We start from the raw sequence: 23,404 nt of genomic DNA, 5'->3' as shown, positions 1-23,404 counted from the left end.
GAACAAAACACAACAACAGGGTTGACAACTTTGTGGATCTTCATTGAAACTTTACACCTATAGATTTGAAAACATTAAACCAACTTCTTGAACCCTTTTTAAACTGTGCACATAAATCGAGTTAATGTTTGCTTGCTTCTATATAGAGATGAAAATGTGAATAGAAAATGATATATCATTGATAGCAACTTATTATAATCAAGTGTGCATTTGGAAATATACTGCACATAAAGATCTTAAAGCTCACGCAGAACGCCTTCATAATAATATCCATGTAAAAAATTGGATATCAAAACCTCATTTCACGCACAAAAAGGGCCAGTAACGGCTCAGCACACGAAGAAGAGAAGTGAGTAGCAGTCAAAAGTTCATGTGAAATGATATTTGCAAGCTAAACTTGTACCACTCATACCTTAAAATTAATGCCTCCAAGATACCCCATAAATTCTAAACCAAAAAATGCTGAGCAACCTAGATCCTAAATCGCAGCTGAACACATCATGCTGTTTAACAATATAACGATGCAGTGGCAGGTCACATATTTATTATTTCAATATCTTTAAATATATACATCAATTATCAGTTGATACAATCATTAATAAGAGGAATACCAAATTTTTGATTGACCTTAGTTGTCACATTTTGCATTTTTTTTATTTTCACTGATATAGCCATACATATTTTACAACTGAAGCACTCGATACCTAACGTTCTGTGTCTTGTATGGGCTAAAATCTCACACAGGAAAGTATTGTGGGGCATCTTTTCTTTCTCCTGAGATGAGTCAAGCCTAGAGGAGACCTAGAGGTTAATCAATCTTTTATCAACTAATTTTTCTTCACTTTCATCACCAATTACCCCAGTGTGTGTTGCTATGTTGCAAGAACTGCTTTGTTCTCAAAGACGGGCCTGGGGTTTCACTAACTTCAGGATGGCTTTTACCGAACAAGGAGTTGACATCACTTGTCCCATTTAAAATTAAAAGAAAAAATTAAAAAAAGATTGAAATACCAGAGAAGTAAAAAATTTGCTTGCATCTGTCAATGAAATAAATCTGTCAGCAACTCCATTTAATCAATAGAGATTGTTTAGAGCCAACATCCAAATTTTGTGGGTCTCATCATTGACTTCTTTATTTTAATTAGGCCTCGATTTCTACCAACATCCTGAAGATGATGTGATGGCATTGAAACCCATGATAAACTAAAATTCAATTTGTGGAAAATTGTGACTTTTGTTACAATTGTCTATCAACAGAAACTAGTAGAAATTTCCTTCCTCATAGGAAATTTTTCCTTTCTTTAGAAACATAAAATCATTTTTTTGCTAGTAGTGGGCCCTGGTCGCTTCCATACCAGCGAGGGTATCCTCTTTCCCTCCCTTCCCCTACCCCAAAGGCACTGTCAGGCTCTTTTTGCGGTGGCACCTCTTTCCTTCTTTTCCACACCCCTCCCCAAGAGTGCGGGCGTATCAGTTTTAGTACTGGGTCCCGGCCCCAGCGATTGTAACCCTGAAAGAACCCTCCTTGGGTTCTCATTGGTGCTATTACAATATTTTATGGTAAATGTGTTAAATTTTACTGCTGATAAAAAAGCAGGTAAATATGAGGAAGATGCATATACTTTGGAATTATCATAGATCAAAATCCCCTGTGAACACAAAATAAGGCTTAAAGGACCTGTATTGGGTAGTTAATAAGATGGATGAGCGTTGCACGAGCAGCCTTTTCATCCAAAATTTTAGCTGTGTGGCAAAATCCAACATTATTCAAGAAAATATTCATGGACCAGCCAGCAACATACCTTCACATAGTGTCTAAAGGTGCAGTAAAAGTGAAGAAATTCCATGGAGGAAATATTCTTCCAAGTAATTTTTCGCCTTTCACAAACCAACAGATTAGTTTTAGACCCTTTCGCATTGACCCGAACATGGGTTTAAGTATTGTCCGAACTTCATTCAATAGAGATAAACGGACTTCAGATCTACATTTTGCTAACCAGATACACAAATCAACAGTTCTTTAGATTAATGAGATCAGGAAAAAGTTAAAATTTGGAGATCGGAGTAATCGATAGCAATCCATAATGATAGGACCGTAAAATATACGGATCCAAGTTCAACTTGCAATCCAAAACACCGTGGAAAAAGAAAAAAATTAACTTTTCTCATTTGTAATGTGTGGTAACTACGTCGGAAAAAATGATCTTCTTATGCACGGATATGATATGATTAATATAATTTTTCAAAATATGCATAGATGAAAAAAATATTATATTATGATTACAAATTCCCATACATCGTTTATAATAGGATTTAATTACAGACGAGTAACAAACCAGCTGTCAATATGTGAACGAAAAGTTTTGAGAACTGCGAAATAGATGGCCGTTACATAACACATTACATCCAACCCTGAACATTGGAAAAAATTATCAAGTGAGAATTCAACACATAACAAGCAGTAATAAACAATTCAGGAAAATCTTTCAATCTTACCGAAGCCACGGATGCAGCATTTTTGGCCAGAAATCCTGTGAGTCTAATAATATTAGACATCCCGGTTACTGTGGAGCAGACTGCAATTCCTAAAGTCTTCGAAGAAAATTTTTCTTCAGAATTTCGCCTGCGAATGTTTCTGAATTTTCGCCCTCTATTGGCAGAGCCGTCGTAACAGGAAAGTATATGAGTCAACGTACGCTCGAAAAGCAATTGAACATGCTTATAACCAAATTTTTGATATTAATAATAAAATATTGAAAGTAATAAAATCTATTTTTTCGTTAAATTTATTTTTTTACCGAAATAAATTGAACAATTATGAACAATAGTGAAGATGTATCTATTCGTCACTCAATTGACACTAAGGTCCTTTTTAAAATGTCTAGGGGGGATTAAGTAGTTTCTGCAGGTCAGCTGGAAAGATATTTGTGACCACTTAAAAGTATTAACTTCTGCGTTCAAATTTTCTTTTCTCTTCGTATCGTTTTTCGTCCGTAAATTTGATCCACGGTTCTTAACATGAGTGTGACCGACGGCGATACGTGCTTTCTGCCGTGTTCCGTAACAGCTGAATTTTTAAGCTCTCAGCCGCCGAGGAAAGTGAATTGGAAGAATGTGGAGCTAAGACTCGTTAGGAATGAATTTAGAGATTTATTCTTAGAATTGAAACTCCCCAAGTTGACAAATAAGTATCTCCTGAAGGGAATAGTGGTACACAAGAAGTTTATTAAGGAGGGCAAAGCAACTATCCATTTTCAAGAGCAAAAGTTGATGCTGTTGATTTCAAATGCCCCTACTTCACATTTAATGAACTTTCTGAAAACATTGTATGTTAAAATGGCTGTTCAATCTTCCGAACCTAAAATGGATATAAGAGCAAGATTGCTTTCAAATAAAGAGAAGAGTGTGGATGAAGTTAGTCCTGTGACGGTTAAGGATTTGAATAAGCTGAACAATACTCATACGAAAAGCCCAGCGCCGTTGGCTGACAAAAATGATATAACCCCCACATCAAGGAAAAGAGGACCAAACGACATGAAGGACAACAAGGTTTGACGGATTCTATTTTCAATTAAATTCTGTAACTATGCTTCTTGGTGTTGTTTCCTTGTACTTTGAAAATAAGGCCATTTTAGTATGCTCGTAATATTTTTCGCCCTGAATAGAAGGAATTCGTTTTTCCTGCGGAATACTGAAAGGGAAAAGGAGTGTAGTGCTTCCTTGTGTTTTCAAAATAAGCCTATTTTAGTATGCTATCAGTCTGCGCAGAAGGGTCATAATAATTTATTTTTCTTGCAGAATGCGAAAAGGAAAAGGAGTCTAGTGTTGGAGATGACCCCCAGCTCTCTCACCGATGAGCAAAAAGTTGTTGTACAGGCTGCTCTTAGTGGAAAAAATATATTTTTCACAGGTATAGCTATCATCTCATGGTCATATAAATCCTTCAGTTCTCATGTTAGATAAATGCATGTTTCCCTATCGCCTGAATCTGACAAAACCCTGAGCTCTGTCTGCCATAAGTTTCATAGGCACTTCCTGCTGTAGTTGTATTTTGTGATTACGTACGTACTAATATTATTGGTCTAAACAGATTGAAAAAAATAGAATATATATGGTAATCTAGACCGTAGATAGTTTCGCTACTTTGTATGCCCATACTCAGATTATCCTTGACCAAGTATTACTTCTTTACCCTGATTAACTCATTTCCAGGCTGACTCATTTTCTCCTTCACCAGCCTTCCTCAGCCTTATATCATTGTCAGTTTTTGATTGCTTTAACTTTTTTATTTTCCTGTATTGTTATTGATCTGAGTTTTACTTTAATGCATCTATCTTTTCTTGCTATTGTTATTTTGTGGACCTGTAATTTGTTGAATATGCTGTGCGTGGATAATATTCTAATGAAAGAAATAAAACCATCAGCTTTGGGAGTGGCTGCTGTCAGGATCTATATCAGCAAGAAATCAGATATTTTCGTTTGTTCTAGAAATTTTATTTTTTATTTTGCAATTAAGTAATTTTATGTATATTTGTTAAATCGCCTTTATGAAAGTGATCTTTGGCAACCTTCCTTGAAACTTAATGATAGCCATTTATATCCCCGTAGTCACACTTGCTGCCTTACTTCTCTCTTTGTCTTCAATAGGCAGTGCAGGAACTGGAAAGTCTCATTTGTTGAGACAAATCCTTGGAGTCTTGCCACCAGACGTGACTGTGGCGACAGCAAGTACTGGTGTTGCCGCGTGCCAAATTGGTGGGATAACTCTTCATTCGTTTGCTGGTAAATATGAAATTTTAACTTTTGTCCTATTATGTATTTGAATATGCTTTATGGTTTGATAACAAATTGTAACCATGGTTGTGCATCCCACCTGGTTGGCCAATTTTAAAGTATGGACTGAGGGTGCCACCTATGTGAGCATGTGGACTGAGGGCCAAAGCTCTATCTGCAGCCACGATTTTACAACTCTGTACCCCCACCTGTTTCATAGGGGTCCCATTCATATCAGTCCCAGCCCAAACGACATACGGTAGACTCTCGTTATTATGAAGTTCAAGGAACCGAAAAACCGGAGGTTTGCAATACCAAAGTTCGTGTAAACATTTCTTTTAGGAATCAACGAAAAAAAACTTCATAATATATGCAATTAAATTACGCAAAAATATATAAAACGAGTAAATTCGTTTCCGTTTCTCAATGGAAGAATGTGGCGTAAAGCAATCGAGGGTTCATATCTTCCCAAATACAGTAAGTCATCGATATATGAACTGGATGTGTTCCGAGACCTTGTTCGTAAGTTGATAAACCCACAGCCAAGGTTAGTCTGGTGTAGGTAGCAAGGTTGCCAGGTAAGAAAGAAAAACACCTTCGTCATTTGAATACAAAAGGGTTCCCTGAAGAAAGGAGCCAGGAAGGGATGACGAGCCTGAAGGATCCAAAGGAAGTATCGCTTGTTTAGGTGATTCGAAGAAAGGGGTTGTGTTGGTGCTTCAGGCTTATTTCAGCGCTCCATACGCATGCAACAGCGTTGTATGACTAGGCAAGGGTGTGAGGTGCGTCTGGGGGACAGTGATTGGCTGGAAACCGTGCTGGCACAGAGTTTTCCACCCCTCCTTTTGTGCTACCACCAGACAACTCTCACAGGCCAGACTGCATGGAAGGCATCAAGGAGTATGTTATCCTGCATAATGCAACACTCCATCATAATTGTGCACTACCTTATGGTAGTGACGAAATGATTTAGCTGGGCGTGCGACGCAGCCAGAGCCGAAAAAATCACTCACTGCGGTAAGGAAAAATAGGTGAAACGCTGAACAGTTCCTAACTTCACACGGGATTCACACAATGACACTTTGTTCGGGTTATGCCCAAAGTGCGAGTTCCTCTACATCACACCACGTTGCATCGGCTAAATCGAAAGGCACCAAATTCGAAATTTGATTGCTCGTATCTCTGAAAGTTTGTGAATCGAATGTGCATAGGAAGAGGACTAACTTTAAGTCCAATTAATGAGCGGTTATGATTGGATGACCATGATGCTACAGGAATGATGCTTATTATATGATGTTGCGTGCATAATAAGGAATAATACCATAATAGGGTAGTTTCCTTCATCTAAGAAAACGAAAGGCATTGATTGTAATTCGTTACCCACCACTAGTGTATTCATAATATACTAATTATTTAGTTTTAGAAATCCCAGTTTAGGCGAATGGCAATGGTCAATTTTAACCGCATTTGAAAAAGGCCAGATTTGCGCCCAAGTGATGCCACTCCACATGACGTCACAGGGACCTAGTTTATATACGAGTAGATAGGAGTTTTACATCCTCTGAGATTACCAATGCATGTATGAGGCACAGAGCTCAGGGAAACATCTCTTAATAATCACCTATTAAAACTGGCTATGGTCGGAAAGTTTCCTTCATTTGATAAGGTATTAATAATCCATAATTAAGCCAAGCACTACCTACTAGCAGGGTACTCTGCTGCCTGCTAGCAGCCTGCATCCAAGTGGCACACACATCCTCGCCCCAAGGTCACCTCACTTTGCAGCAGCGGGAACCAGAATGACGTCACATGGGCTTTTCCCAGCATTCATACTTAGCCGTCACGTTTTCGAGTGCTTGAAATTTTTCACTTTTCATTTAATCCCGAAAAATAGAAATCGTCATTTAAAAATCTAAAAATGTGAAATGCGTATTCCAGGAGTAATAATCTTTCGATTTAGGCAATAAAAAAATAAAAGGAAACCACCCTATTATTAGAAACTTAGCATAGTGTATATCGACCTAAATGCTGTAGCTTATGTAGCGCCGATTTGCGGGAAAAGGATAGTAAGAAATCACGACACACTCGCTTAAAGGTCTCAAATTCAACTGCCTTTTTTCTTTCGTTTCACATGGGGCCGCATGGACCCAAAGCCCTTCTCCCCTTCACCAATAGAGGGTCTTCATGCCCCCACCTATTCATGGAACTTTGTAATAACAAAAATTTCATAATAATGTTTCTTTTACTATAGTTTGGATAGGCCTTTTCATCGGGACCAACCATTTGCTTTGTAATAAGGTTGTTCGTATTAACGAGAGTCTACTGTATTTTGAAGGAAAGGACTTGCTGAAGGATCAGAAAATTACCCATTCCGATGATAACTGCTTGAAAGTTTTCCTGTTGGTATATTTACAAAATTAACGATACTTTGAACCAATTTGCTGTACTGTGTGCCGGGGAATTTAGTTTTTAATACGGATGTCCGTGTAGTTTTTTTTATCTCAAGTCGAGTCGAGTTGAAAACTACTCGCGAGTGTCGAGTTGAGTATGGTAATTTCTGAACCAGGCAGTACAACAATGCATACTCCTACATATTCCCATTTATCTATTTCCCTTGTAAATTTTTTACTCTGAATGCTCAGCCTAATGTAAAAAGGTAAAATAATAAGGAACGTCGATGGTAATTGTGTGAGAATTAGGAGATTAATGGAAACTAATGCATCTTAAACTGTTACTTTTTTTTTAAAGATCGCGGAAAAAATTGAGCGAGAGTGAAAATCATGCACTGATAATCTGCAACCGCAGCCGGATAATCGGGAGTCTGCTGTTTATAACTTAGCTTTAGCTTTGTAGACTAAAAAATTTTTTCTTTATTTTCCACTACGTTTAATCAACCTTATAAGTTTAAGATAGAAAATAAATGCAGCTAAGGAATAAACTAAAATTTAACATAGGATCTACGTAGTGCTCAAAAAAGGCTTAATGATTGCACCTTGATGTCAAATACCGGGGAAACCGGCATTGTCCGCAAAAACCTGAAAGATGCATATTTTTTCCCAGAAATCATAACCATTTTTACGTATTCTTCCAACGTTTGTAGAAAGAAAGTATGCTAGGGTATAAAAGAATAGTATAAGAAAGTATGGGGATGCAGCGGTCCAGTCTGAACGCCCCGCGGGGTGGGAAGACGGGCAGCCGCTGAGGCTGACAAAAACATATTCGGCGCCCACCGGCGACTACTATAGTGCTATAGTGGTTGACTGCTACGTTTATAGTAAGCTGAAACTCCCAGGCCAAGGCATTAGAACTATTTATCAATTTGAAAAACAACATTATTACATATATGGTTTTGCCTCCTGTCGGGAGATTTCTGAAATTACTGGCCTCTACAACTCTGTAATAGAAACTACTCCACTTGACTCGACATTCGTAATGCTACTCAAAATACTCAAGTCGAGTACCAACTACTCTACTGGAATTTTCGAGTACTTGCACATCCCTAGTTTTTAAATAATTATATGTTTCACCTCCAAGCTCACCATGAGGTACCTACCATCTTGTGCATGCATGAACCCATGTCTATTGTCTGCACCCTGGCAGAAAACCCCTGGGGCCGTATAGAATTTCGTAAAATTTCAGTTGTCTCAAGGAGTGAAAAGCATATTGTAGCAGATATTAAAAGCAATAGTACCAATGTAAGAATTTTAGTCTTGTGTTTCATTGGGATTCATTGTGTATTGGTTTCATTTTTAATTTTTGAATAATGTAATGAACATTTGTTTATTGTACTGCTACGTGCTTTCCGAGGCAATGAGGAATTAAAGGAAATTTTTTTTTATACATACGTCAGGTGTAGGCACTGGAAAAGCACCAATTCAGCAGTGCATTCAGCAGGCATCTCGTCCAAATGTTCAGCAAGGTTGGAGGCGGTGCCGACACTTGATAATGGATGAAATATCCATGGTGGATGGGAGATTCTTTGAGGTCAGTTACCTATATGCTTGTAGCATGATTACTCAACATCTAGTGAAATTCTGGCCTATTACAAGTTCACTATTTTACTGAATGACTTTTTCTCCATTGAAATATATTAAGTTATTATATGAACTATTTTTAAAACTCTCTTTGATTTCATTTGGCTGATAATGAAAGCATGATGGCTCCTGGTAATCTATTATAATACCTCCCTTTTATTCTAGTCTTTTTTACAAAAATGAAATGTTTTGTTGGTGTTAAATTAGTTTCACACCATTTTCTGTTTACCGCTGGCACAGAAATTAGAACACGTCGCCAGGGCTGTCCGAGGCAATGACAAACCATTTGGAGGAATCCAGCTAATTTTGTGTGGAGACTTCTTCCAGTTGCCTCCAGTGTCTCGGGAGTATGCTGGCTATGATAAAAACAAGAAAGGTATTCCCAAAAACTTTTAACCCCTAGCAGAAGTACCGTCGTATTTATTCAATATCAGAAATGTCCGTCAACCTTAAGGTGCTGCAGAAGTTTGCCTAATTTTTTTGTTATTATAGTGGGAAAGCGATTTAACAAACACATATGTAGGGAAATTTCACTATAATGAACAGTTTATTGCAGTTCCAAATAAATTTGCTTGCAAAAGTAAAGGGTTGATGTAACAAAATTTCATTATTACGAACAAAGTCAGATCAAAGTCAGTTTTCACATATATCGTGGAATATTTGGGAGATGAGTGGAGGCTAGAGTACTCATAGGGACTAGTCTTGGAGAGGTACACAAACCTAGACCTGTGCTCCACCAAAATGGCTATCGGAGAGAATTGGTAAAAAAATTTGGAAGGGCAATAATTTGACTAGTGGTGAAAAGCAATGTCAATTGCTCTCCTTAAGTGTTGCTAATGTTAAGAAAGTACCGTATAAGCGTGTGTAAGAGGCGCACCCCTATTTTGAGCATTGGAGCCAAAGAAAAAAAAAACTTTTCGGCATTTTTTATCCTGTCGCGCGACGTTGCAGACTTAAGTCTGGACTTTTGACAGTCATCAAATTTTCCACTTTCAATACTAATAATTCACACTGCGTTTTTCAGCTAAATTTACACAATATGTATGGCGCTCGGAGATTAGTAGGTATTCTCTTGCAGCCTTAACCTTATGATGCTTACTAGGGACGGTAGGATCGGATAGCTCAGATCCAAATATCAACGAATGCCCTTCACCTTAATGTACTTCGGATCCAAATTCGTCGAAGAAATTGAATCTGAAGCCGAAATTTTCAATCATTGCTTTGGTGAATGCAACGACAAGACGGAGTAAAATGAGTTCCGATCCTCTCTTCACATACGCCGTTGCACTACGATGTTTGTCGTACTCGCGTGCAATTTTTTATTAAAAGCTCTCGTAGGAGTATTGCAATAGAATTTCAGCCGTGGAAATTTTTAAAGCAAAACACGACAGGCACATAGCGTGAATCTTTCCAAGAGAATGGACAACAATCGGGAAATCTCAGAGCCATTAGAAAATAGCCATGGCATAGATTTCACAAAATACTCCCGGCCCTCCATCAGCCCATGCCTATGACTTTTTTTCCTTTCTGAGACCCCACGGACCATAAATCACTTGCCTCAAAGGAAAATATCAAGTTACGCTGGAACAAACAGAACTTGTTTCATCCCTACCCCATCTCACCAACTGACCTTGATCAATCTCCCAGTTTCTGGAGACCAAATGCTAGGTGAGACACCTACTGTGCCCGAAGATATCTCAATAGCTTTCAATAATTGTATGACACGCACGAGGTTCAGAAAAAGAAAGAGATCTAACGTGATGCATATATGACAGAATTTAAGTTTTTTAAGCTTTAATTGATTGACACAAAGATTTATAGTTACAACAATGCTACTAATATTCAAAATAGTCAAAACAGTACAATTTCAGAAGAAGCAAGCGTAGTATGAGCGCATTCAAACAAGGCAAGACGGACTGGAAACTTCAGGCAAGTCAAACTGCGTATATCAGATTGCTGTGCCTTCGCTTTGAAGACAGCGACGTCACATGCAAGATCGGACGTGTTCTTCCCTTTCTCCTTCGCCCTCAGCCTCGTTGCGGAGGAAAGATGGAGGGAGCGAGCTCCTTCCCCTCTAGCTCTCCTTCAGCGCTCTTCATTTATAAGCATTTCCGATTTCTTCTATCCGCCATTCAGTCAAACAATGTACGCACTCATTTGAATTTTTTTAACAGCATTTTTAACACCAATAAAATTTTCAATCGCAATAACCCTTATAATAGCGTCTGAAGATGATTTTTGAAAAAGCTGGCCCTTAGCATAATGGAAATTACTCGGCAAGACAGATGTTGACTATTGACAAGGTATTGTCCATCAAAACTGCGCTTTTCTCTACGTTTAATAAGCGAGTACTATATGCAGTATAAATGCCGCAGTATGCCCACTCGTAGCAGTACATTTAGCACGCCCTCCGGAGCGAAATACCCCGTGCGATCTTTTCCATGCTCACATCTGAGGTACCTACCGACGTGACGGCACGATGCTTAAGAGTAAGAAACGCAAACTGGAGCATTTAAAAAAATGCGTTACTAAAGGAGAAACTCCCCTGCCTCCCGCTTGTTTTTGACCTTGGTTTTTATATGACTGGCTCACGCAGAAAACCAAGGCCACTCAGTTCCTCTTGGGCTAGCGACCGGGGAAAGGGAGGAGGGGAAGATAAAAAGTTTGTGTAAGAGGCGCACCCCCATTTTCGGCTGCAATTTCTGGGAAAAAAGGTGCGCCTCTTACACGTGCTTATACGGTAACTTTGAACTTGTTTTTGCAGTGAATTTCTTGCAGGAGAGTATGGCAAAAAAAGTCAATAACCTATTAATGCCTTTTTTGGCCAAATTGTTATATGTTTTGAGGTTCAAAATTTCATTTTCCACCTCCTTAATAGGCAATGCAGAACACATTCTATTTTATTGAATTTTCTTTGGAACTGATACTTCAGCCCCTGAAAACACAGCATCTTGCCATGCAGGACCTTTTCCCATGGCCTGATTAGGTCAACCTGGGTAGCAAAATTCTTCTCTATCACTGGAGCACCAAATAAGACCTACCCATCTGAGAAATTTGTACTTTTACTTTTTTGGGACAGTTAAGCACTACATATCCTAATGTATTCTAAATGGACTAATGGAAAAAATGGAAAGGCCCTTGTGGGCCTTGAGAGCAAGTTACTAAAAATAGATGGTACAAAAACATTCTCTGGGAAAATATGCACGTATGTGCCAAATTTCCCAATGATCGGTGCAGTGGATTTGGGGGTCTATCAATCTTGGAAGAACAATTATAAGAACTTCCTCTTTTATGTATTAATGTTTTAGTTTTTGTTGCATTTAAGGGTTACTATTAATTGTTATTAATTTTAAGAAGGAAATGTTGTTATTCTAGGTGGTGCACAGGTAGATAGTGGAGGTTATGATGGCCCAGCAACTTTCTGCTTTCAATCTAGCGCTTGGGAAAGATGTGGCCTTGAGAGCTATGAGCTGCAAGAAGTACATCGGCAAAGGGATCCTGAGTTTGTTTCAATACTTCAGAGCATAAGAATTGGTCGGTAAGTATTCCTAGAGAATTCCATATTCTGTATTTTATTTGGAAGTAAAATACAATATCAGTGTAAGTGGAATACAATATCCCTTTAAAATTTGTGTTCAAACCTTGATATAGAGGGAAACTTTGGTATTTCAGTGACAGTCTTTGTACTTATTTCATAGTTTTTCATCTTGAGATTTATATGCAGTTGTGCTTTTGTTCTTGAGGCTCTAAAGTAATGAGTTACATATTTAGATTTATATGGGTTTGAGCAAGTATATAATTTGGTAGAACATACCCAAACAAGTCATATTTATAATAAAAAGATTTTTCTCTTGGTTGCTAGCTTTTCATATATCCATATTACCTTTTTTACTCAATGGCTCTAAAGGTTTGATCTCTGTGATATTTATTACAAAACTCTCAGAATTATGAAGGCTTCATAATTGTGATCAGGACATAATTCATTATTATAAGAAGGCATGTATACTATAAAAGTTATCATGATACATGCATACTTAAAGCCATCATTTTTTCAATGAAAATTCATCAACTGCATCAGCTAACTTGGTGTGACAACACCTTTTCTTTTGCCTCTCTTAGGGTAACAGAAGAGATTTCAGAGAAACTTACTTCAACAATATCTAACCAGGTTGAGGAAGGAGGTATCCTGGCTACTCGGCTGTGCAGTCATACCAAAGATGCAGATCAAATCAACCAGTCACGTTTAATGGAGTTACCAGGTAAACTCTCCATGGAATAATCAATGGAACTCAAACTTAACGCTCTCCTTTCTTCGAATAATGCTAATGCATTGAAACTGGTTGCAGTCAAGTTGTAATACAATTTGATCTTTATGAAATAAACTTATACAATGTTAACTTCCCAATCAGGATTTCAGAAGTCTGGTTCTTTTGTGCATAGTTATTTGAGGACTGGCAACCCTCGATTATCAACTTCCTAATCATCTGGTTTGTGGATTATCCAGGCTATTTTCTCCTCCTTGCTCATAGAATTTCAAAGACTATTCTATAGGCAAAATTGATGGAGTTCTTTAAAAGGCCAATGTATCTCAATATAATGTGTCTAAATCTCATCTATGTATGTAAATACTTGTGGAAATGTAGATACAGCAGACTCCCGATTATGCGGCAGGGGCTTATCCGTGCACGATTTTCACTCTTTTTCAATGTTTTCCGCAATCTATATAAAAAATAAAATTGGATGCAAAATCACTAGAATTACTGCATTTTAATGCTAGGCTACACCAGGCTTATTATTTCCATCAGTGTCTTCTTTGTAAAACGTAATTATTTAATTTACTTGCCGGCAAGGAATGTTTCAAGTTTACTTGGACGTCTACTCAAGTATTGAAAATGACGATAAGCGGCAGGGAAAAAACTCTTGATTAATTTTAAAGATTCTTCAACAGTTAACCAATCGTTAGTCAACAAAAATGTTATCCATGGTCTTTAAATGTATGCTTCAATTGCAAATGCGCAATTATTGCGGTGGTCTCACATGCTGTTTAATACAGCCCAAGAGTACCAGAAATTTCATTGCACTCAGGCATGTTAATGCCGTGACTAATCAAGGTCTAACTGAAGAGGAAGGGATTTGTGGAAGTGAAGGCAGCAGGGGAAGTGAAAGGAGAGATTGGATGAGTCATAACCAGGCAGTCGCCGGCGTGGATACTCTAGAACCGCTGCTGCATGATGACACTCTAGCTGCATTCTCGAGAGCTCCATCTTCCTGTTTTCCAAGCCTCCCAGTGCATGACCGCACTCCGTGTACATGTATCCACGTCCCACTGTTGGTACCCAGGTAACTTGTGCGAGACGCGACTACGTCGCATTGTGCCCGACAGTTTAGTTTCCGACGTCGCACAGTGGTTTTGAAGCATTAATGCAAACCACTTTTCTGTATCCATGATCACACAGCCAAGGATACATGATTTTCAAAACCAGGTCTATCCGGAGCGGAAGGAATACAAGTACAATCACATTATTGCTGCTAAAAAGATCGTGGTAAGGCGAAGAGACCTCTCAATGAATCCAGGCAGTGGTGCAGCGATGGGGGAGTTTTGGGGGATTAACCCCCCCCCCCCCCCCAGAGCTCAGAGAAATTTTTAAGTTAAATGTATTTTACTTAATTTGATTAATATTGCTTATAGTATAGTATGAGGATTAATGAAATATCTCTCAGAAGGCCGTAAAACTCAACATTTTGAACCATTTATGCATCTTAATTTTTTTCTGGTGGAGGACCCCACACCTCCCCTTACCCTGGCGGGTATACCACACCCCCACACACCCCAGTATTAGCTGCGCCTGAAACCCCCCCTAGCCTTAATTCCTAAATGCGCCCCTGAATCCAGGCTCTTCAAAATAACAGAAAACATTGATGAAGTATTTAACTCATGCCGGGATTAGCCGCAAGATAAACTGCAGCCGGTAAATCAGGAGTCTGCTGTATTTCAATTTTTCAAATCGATTTTTTACGATGTAGCTTTCCCTTTCAATTTCCTCGTTTATTGTAGATACAACCCAGTGCAGCCATTGCATGCTTTTTAATCTTTCTTATATCCTCCAATGATATGTCTAAACCCTAGACCTTTTGTTAAAATTTGAGTTTTACAATGTTGCAATATCTTGTAAACCTGTATGTGTTACAAAACGACTTGGGGTTTTTGTTTCTCAATGAAATGAAGACTATATGCCAACCTTGGGTCTAAATTCGTGACTCAGGCAAGGGGTAAGCACCTGGTTAAAATTTGGGAAGAATAACCCATGTATCATATCAATGAATGTAAAATGTTACATTGTTGGTTAACGTGACAATTTAAGCGCAATATGAAGAAACTTAGGCTGCTCAATTGGGGAAACATATAAAATCTCAGCTGCTTATACTGCCATTGTTGGCCATTACATTTAAAAACTTAATTGTTCACTTGCACAATGGTTGTCATTTCCATGTTAATTCGACAAGAACAACTAGTTTAAAAACTAACCATTACATTATATTCATTCATTTTTATCAGATTTCTCTGCCCTTATCCTTCAGCATAAGATCTTAGGCAAAATTAATGAAAGAGTAATCATGCCATGATAACGCTACTTGGGTGATTCAGTCTGTTCTTTTCATTCCCTGGAAACTAAGTACCATATTTATCTGAATATAGTTCCCCCTTTTTTTTCCAAAAATGCCCATAGTAAAAGTTAAGGGGGGACTATATTCAAATGCATTTTCTATATTTTTCCCGTAACTGAAGCCTCAAAATTAGGGGGTGGGACTATGTTCGGAGAAATACGGTATCAACTCATGTCTAATGCGATCCTATGAGTTTTTGGTGCAGGAGATAATTTGTTTTTAAACATGTTTTTTTTCCAGGTGAAGGGAGGACCTTCAGTGCCCTGGACAGTGACCCTCAACTAGCATCATTCCTCGATCGTGCCACTCCTGTTGTTGGAGAGTTGGTTCTCAAGGTGGGAGCGCAGGTGATGCTCATGAAGAACCTGGATGTGGGAAAGGGCTTGGTGAATGGTGCCAGGGGTGTTATTACCAAGTTTGCCACTGAAGGAGGTAAGTTCCTCCATCCTTTGACTCTATTATCTTATGTTAACATAGTTCCTCAAAAATTATGCTTTAATATACCATTGTACATATTACAGCTTGGCTTTAGCAGTGTACATTTCTTTCATTAGAAATTATGTATTACTTACTGTGGATTTTTTATAGAGGATTGAATATCTTCTCTTATATATTTTGCATCCTCAATGCATGTATGGTCATTACATGTCCTATTTGTCGTATGAGTTGGTATCTTCTTGGAAGAGTATATATCTTCCATTCCTTTTCACACATACCTGATATCTCTTTTTAAATCATATACTGTAACATCCTCTTACCCACAATATTTCCTGAAATCGTTTCTGTTTTTACTGTGTTCTTCATCATCAGAAGTCAAAAATCCTGAGATCGGTTTGACACAGCTCTCCATTCCTCTCTCCTGCCCACTAGCTTTTCATTATGGCATATATCTTCTATTTTACTTCGTAATAACCTGTTGTATGAAATTCTTTCAGGGTCATCCCTTGCCCTTCTTCCTGTCCAAGTGTCCTTCTACAATTGTTTTCATTTGGCCATTATGTCTCATGTGGCCCACTAAGTTGTCCCATATTCTCCTCAGAGTTTTTAAGGAGACTTGTTGGCTATCTTCTTATTATTCAATAATTAGCTTCTGGGATGGCATTAGCTATTAAAACTCGCATAATCCTTTCTTGAATACCTCCTAAAAAATACCAGAATTTCCAGTGTCATGTAGTATAACTTAGATTTTAAACACCTTGGTTTTATGAAGTTGTTGATTTAAGATAGCACATTTTTAAGCCAGCTGGGATGCATGGTTATGTCTTATCATGGGTACTCATTGGTATATGGTTACCTCTTCTCCAACTTTAAGCAACTTACGTACAATTTTATATTCTTTGATTTTTTAAAGCTCCCATATTTTGTTCCCTGCAACTGTGTTAAATGAAGATGTTCTGATGTGTAAAACTTCTATATTTATGGAAACTTTTACTGCTCAGAACTTGGAGGATTTATTTCATCCTTTTTATCTTGGGTACATATGATCAAATTTTTGAGATGTTACTTCTAGAATAACTAGATGGTTGCCAAAAATTCATCTTTATCTACATTATATGTTCCAGGATACCCTGTAGTGCGCTTTAAGGCAAAACTTGAAGTTCCCATCAAACCTGAGAAATGGGTGGTGAAGGCGGTGGGGGGTGTGAGCCTCACCAGGCGCCAGGTCCCACTTCGCCTTGCTTGGGCTTTCTCTATTCATAAGTCTCAGGTGAGATACCTCATCCTGTCATCAAATCAGTGAAATGGAAAGGACTCGTACTACCCCCATGATATCAATTGCAGTTGTGACTTAAGGGCCGTATTAATAGTCGACCCCCAGGGGTTCCCTAGCTCTAGGTATCCCCTTACAGTCCCCCACGCACAAATCTGGTATTAATATTCGTCCCCTAGGCTGTAGGGGCCCCCTTGCAGTCCCCTACAATGGGAGCGGAGTGAGCCTTACCTTGCGATATATGCATGAAGCGGAGAAAACAGGTACTACTAGAATTGTAAGCAGAAATCTTTAGTTGCTTTCGTATTTTATGGACTACATGTTGCTGCTTGTTCAAATACGTTCGCTGCTGTTGTGGTCTCGTTAAAAAGTTATTCATTTATGCCTTCATTCACCTCCATATTAATTCATACCATACCATTTATTCACCCTGTCACATTGCTCATTCGCCCATTCAAAAATCGTTTCGTTTTCACCCATTTTCATTAATTTCACCATATCCCTTTCACCTCAACCTTTTCCTGTGTATCACTTCGCTGTATACACGTTCATATTTTCCCATTTATCCGTGATTTGGGTTATCTTTGACGAGGATGGGCAGCCTAGAGGCCTTTGTTCGTCGTCTCGATAGATTGACGAACCAACATCTGAGATTGAAGAAGTTTTACGTCCGTGATGCGCAAAATCCATTCGATTTTTTTAGAGATACAGAGTTCCTGCAGCGGTACCGGTTTCCTAAGGAAACCGTGAGAGGGCCTCTGCTTGAGATGGTGCGGCCTCATTTCGTCGGTCCTTAGTGAATCTCAGGTTAGAGAGTGTATACGAGGTTCAATACATCTGTGTGAAATCATGCGTAGGACAAACTAAAAGGGCCATACAATGCTGAATAAAAGAAAATTCTCGAACACTGAAGAATAGACAAGAAGAGAATCGGAAATTGTTCAATATGTCTTGTCAGAGCCAGGTCATGAAATCAATTTTGATAAAGCAAAAATCTTGGCCAAAGAAATGCAATATATCGTAGTAGAATAATCAGAGAATCGGTGTAAATTACCAAAATACCATAAAATATGAATCAGGAATACGGTTACACCCTTTCCAGCACCTGGAATTTCCAGCACCACGCTTGTTTCTGGACCCCAGAAGGACCCCCCTGCCCCTTATAGGGACCAATCAGCGACGGGCAAGCGCTCCCTCAGTCTGGCGCCACCGTATAAACATCGGGCAACTCAACCTGGCCTGAGGACACCTACAGCACAGTTGGTGAAACGTCGCCATCAAAATGACAGCGCGGACGGAACCAGGAAATCTATCCAACGGCGTACTAGTTGTATTATTCGATCTTGGGAATGCAATTACTTAAACCTTTAAAACACAACGGCCACATTATCTGGTTTTTATTCCGCTACATTACCTCCTCAGTCTCAGTTATCAGTGTTTGCGCCACAAAAAAATTGTATCTTGGAGCTTTTGGTCACCAGTGCGAATTAGGTACCTTGACCTACCACTATTCAACTTTGTAGTCTATTATGTTTATTGGCTGTTGCTAGATACCAAAACTTGTTCCAAATCAATTTCCCTTAATAGCAGGCACCGATTTCCTTATGTTCAGCCATTATCTCATGCTTTCATGATAGGAATTAACGAGTTGAAGGAATAAATTTATATGCAAATTTAAAAAAATGTAAATATATTTTATAAAAATAAAATGTACAAATTAGGGGTCACGTTTCCCACAAAACTCTTTCAGTTGTGCTTCCGCCAGCTTTCTAGCAGCCGCTACAGCTTGCCTCAGTCTATCTTTTGTTATTTTGTCCTTCTCTGGGGATCTTTTTATCTTCATTTCATACAATCTTCGTAAATAGTTCCTCTCCTCTTCCATCATTTCCAACCTGGCCCTTAACTCCCTCTCAGCAATGCCCATGGAAGTATTGGCTGAAAGCATCCAGGAAGCAATTATAAATTAACAACAATATATCATACATCATTTTGTAGGAAAAAATAAATAAACAGAGCTGAAAGCATGATCATTTTTCAATTTTTTTAATCACAGAAAATGTAGCATTGTGACTTAAACGACATATTTTTTCGAAAACTTTTATATTAAAATGCCATTTAGATGGTTATAAATTTTATCCCACGGCCTTCCAAAGCTTCTATTTAAATAATTTTCGATAGAATTTGCACCGAGTCCAACGGCTAATATCATTTAAGTTAATAATGCAATATTACTAGCTATCAAAACACTAGCACAATTTACCCCAGCTAATTTTCAAGGGATATTAAGGACTATTATTCATTGTCATCAAAATTAGCAAATTCACATCTAATCACAATAAAGAAATTAATACGGTAGTTAGCAAATAATGCAAGAGCAAAAAAAGCACCCAAATTTCAGAAACACCGTTTTTCAGGCTCAATATAGACAAATAAATATGCGCCCGTCAGCACGAAAAAACTCATACCGTAATACATTCCACATATTACTCCAACCCACATTACTGGATCCTCTCAAAATGAATGCACATTTTACTTTCTTAACTTCAAAGATTCTGTTGCTAAATAGGTACGCTGCAATCGCATTATGAAATCGACAGAAAATGATGAATCCGGCAAGGCGAGGATGTACTTCAAAATTGTATTACCAACTACGTAAAATCAGTTAACTGCAGATAAATACCTGAAAGAGATTTTCTAAACTTACCTTTACTTGCATAGCCTTTTTATTTACCTTTTCAGTTACTTTATATTTATTCTAACAACATCGCGGTGACAGTTGAACTCACTCCGTATAGCTAGCCACGCCTTCTTCTTCGCCTCACATTGAACGCTGTCCGTTCTCTTGTTTTCCATGGATCATTTACATTTTTCAATCAAATCGCACAATATCTTCTTCTCCGTAGCTGAAAACGAAGCATTTCGCGCCGACAACTCAAGTTCTTTGCATAAAAACACCTATAAAAATAAAGTAAATAAACACCTCTGTTGTCGTTACGGCCCATAGTTACCACGTTCGGAGTCCCCTTACTAGGGGAGTCCAAGGGGACGACTATTAATACCGATGTTGAAGATTCCCCTTGGAGTCCCTTGGGAAGGGGGCCGCTAGGGGACCCTTAGGGGAACGACTATTAATACGGCCCTAAATGTCACTGTACGAGCAAAAAATTTAAACACTGAAATGTAACGTTATGATTAGTGGTTCACTGTTCAAAATTGTGAAGTATACCTGGAAAAGTCATGGAATATCAGTTTTTGTGACCTGAGGGAAGAATTGGTTTTTAAAACTCGAATCAGCCGAATTTCTATTTTTAGTTTGTCTCACTTTATAGGGACTCACCCTGGACTGTGTTGAAATGTCATTGGCGCGAGTGTTCGAAGCAGGTCAGGCATATGTGGCCCTCTCCCGGGCACGGGCACTTAAATCACTGCGCATTGTGGACTTCAATGCTTCCCAAGTCAGAGCTCACCCAGATGTCCTTCGATTCTATGCCAGATTCAGGAGAGCACTGAGAGACCGGCTTGCATGTCAACCTGTGGTAAGATTTTTTCATTGGTACATTTCATGCCTACATGATATAAGAAAGTTCAGTGTGTTTTCCATTCAGTAACGCAAATAAATTATGGTCTTGGTTTCGCTTTCCACCCAATGTGTGTCACTAGAGGTGAGCCAAATGCAAGTTGACAATTGGGCAGTTATTTCCCTAAACTATTAACAAAATTGGCTCTGTTGCTAAAATAAACTGCTTATTGATAATTGTTTTTCGAGTTAATGCCGCATTGACTCATTTTGGTGGATGACAGTTCCTGGCACATTCCAGCTCCTGATTCCAGCTTTAAACAAATTTGTTTTGCCTAACTGTACTTTGCCAATCACTGATATTCTTACTGCTCTCTCTAGATGTTCATGAAATGATTCCCCATTTTTTATTATTTTATTTTCATTTTCATTGATTATTCAGCCTTTAATTAAGCATTGTTTTCCTAAGATAACCAAAAATGTTAGTACTGTTATGTATTGAGAAAATATATAAATATGACTACACATAAAAAGAAAGAAAATAAGGAAATAATTGCGCTAGTGCTGGAATCAAAAGACTTTCTTCTGATTACAGTGATAAACTAGATATGGTAACATTCCATTGTGATGAGTTCCATGATAGTGCTCAATTAGTTTTTATGCTAGAATTTTGTATGAAAATTGAAAGAACTCAGGGTAAACTAAATTGGTATGTCCTGTGTTTTATATTTTCATTTACGGTTTGTTCACAAAAGAAACATTGCCAATACTACAGGTTTACCTCATATTCATTATGCTGTAGTTATAGAAAATGAATTGCATAGAGTTCTCAAAGAGTGGGTCTAACCCCTCATGAAGCTGTGTAGCAAGGAGTAGCGGCATGCCTGAGTTTATGGTGTGGGTCACTTCCCATCCTCCCTGTCGGATACATATGAACAGAAAAACCTCATCAGCAATAGCCAACATTTGTTTATTTGCATAGGAAAATCTGCCTGACCAATGGGCTATACCCTACAATGGACACAAAAGGGTTTGATTAGAAGTTGTTTTTTCCTATGAAATGCTGTGTTATAACTCATTTTTTTGCTGTTGCTTTTTTATAATAATTTAAGTTTTTGCAAAAATTAAATAATCATATTTTCATATTTATTTTTAAAAAGATGTTGAATATGTATATTTGTTAAATATTTTGCATGGTTCATCAACTTACCAAGGCCTACATTTGAGCTGAGATTCATTGAATTATTTTACCAAGGCTGATTCACCATTCTAATCCTGCTATCTCCTTAAAATTTTTGTAGCTCTTATAGTACTCTTTTCCACAGTTGATTCCTAGGCGGCAAGTTTGATGGCAGGGTAGTGATTGTGGTTTCATCAACCCAAGGAAACATTGCTCTTGGAGAGAACTTAATTCTTGGCTTGTCTCATGCCTAGTCTTCATCATCCTTGGGAATTGCAGCGTGGGAAGGAAATAAAGACTTGCTTCATTCCTTTGGCAGTATTACCTCTGAATCTACATTTGTGCCATTTACCACTGCAATGGTTCTGGAGATCATGTAATGGGTTTCTCTGTTATGCCGTTGAAGTATTAATTTCTAACTGCCACTATTTATTAAAATATGACTGAATTCCTATTAATCAAACTCATCTAGAGATTCATGAATCAGAAATTTATTTGCTAATATTTGTTGCCATTCCACTCAGAAACAGATACATATCAGCTTCAGATTGCATTTATGGGTATTGCCATTTCCTGCCATATTCTTATAATCTCCTGTCTTTGAAATCATATGGTACTAGACCTTGCTTTTTAATTTTTTATTCTAAATGACAATGGATGAAAGATTACTATGTACTAATGTTTAAAGATTGAGATAAGCAATTTTTCTTGTGCAGTTGTACCACATAATGTTTTCTACCCATTTATTTATGCATAAACTTCCATCAGAAATTGATATTAAGGTATCATTATCGTTGTCATTAGAACTCATCTTGCATAAATTGTGGTAGTAACTAACTATTGTGATTCATTCATGAACGAGTGAACTTCCTAGAGAAGGCTAGATGAAAGCCCCTAAATGACATAATAGTCTTCAGAACAATATATTTTTTGATGATTTATTCCTTTTTATATTTATGCATCAAACAGGAGCATGACTGAAAATGTGGATAAAAATCTGCATGACTATGGGTAGTGAAATTGTATGCATTTCTTGTTGAGCCTTTTATTTTATTTTGATGGTTGTTTTCTTCATGTGTGCATTGGCATTACATGTTTGTCTGTGATGTTGTAATTTCCACCTCTGTTTTCAACTTTAAAGTTGGGATATTTTTTTTCAGCCATTTTAATTTTTATATTGGTTCTATCTTACTTTGTTGTTTCAGCCTTTGTTAATTCTTTTATACATGAAGAGTGAAAGGATTTAAAATCCAGGTGTTTGGATTCTTATGGTAAAAAAAGGAGGCCTTTTTGACTGTATGTACATATTTTTGTGAAAGAATATTCATGATAAAATATTAAATTATATCAAATGAAACTTTATCAAATATGCGTAATTTTAATGATGAATCATAGGTCTTCATCCCCAAAGCTTCATGTCAGACAAACTCACTAGAAGAAACCATAAGGATGGTGCTTCGACCACATTACTGTTTGCGGCAACATGTTTTACCCTTTCGTTAGCAGATTTTGAATTGACCTAG

General features: G+C 37.9%; 2 protein-coding genes across 2 annotated transcripts in view; one reads left to right on the top strand and one right to left on the bottom strand.

Annotated features, from left to right (window-relative positions):
* Positions 1-2,637, bottom strand: part of LOC124164539 (succinate dehydrogenase [ubiquinone] flavoprotein subunit, mitochondrial) — a 41,502-nt gene extending 38,865 nt beyond the window's left edge. The window contains exon 1 of the mRNA XM_046541906.1: positions 2,497-2,637. Coding sequence (XP_046397862.1) covers positions 2,497-2,556 — 60 coding nt within the window. The 5' untranslated portion in view covers positions 2,557-2,637. The remainder of the gene's footprint in view (positions 1-2,496) is intronic.
* A 234-nt stretch (positions 2,638-2,871) lies between these two features.
* LOC124164268 (ATP-dependent DNA helicase PIF1) lies at positions 2,872-22,822 on the top strand. The gene is made up of 11 exons (XM_046541513.1): positions 2,872-3,549; positions 3,799-3,910; positions 4,648-4,782; positions 8,624-8,757; positions 9,048-9,183; positions 12,183-12,345; positions 12,927-13,066; positions 15,714-15,905; positions 17,036-17,181; positions 20,514-20,720; positions 22,027-22,822. Exons 1-11 carry the CDS (start codon positions 3,019-3,021, stop codon positions 22,048-22,050), a joined length of 1,920 nt encoding a protein of 639 aa, XP_046397469.1. The 5' UTR covers positions 2,872-3,018; the 3' UTR covers positions 22,051-22,822.
* Positions 22,823-23,404: the final 582 nt, after the last annotated feature.

This window comes from Ischnura elegans, chromosome 8 (assembly GCF_921293095.1).
Source record: "Ischnura elegans chromosome 8, ioIscEleg1.1, whole genome shotgun sequence".
Taxonomy (NCBI): Eukaryota; Metazoa; Arthropoda; class Insecta; order Odonata; family Coenagrionidae; genus Ischnura; species Ischnura elegans.
The sequence above is the reverse complement of the archived record's forward strand: the minus strand, read 5'-3'. Positions and strand labels throughout refer to the sequence as shown.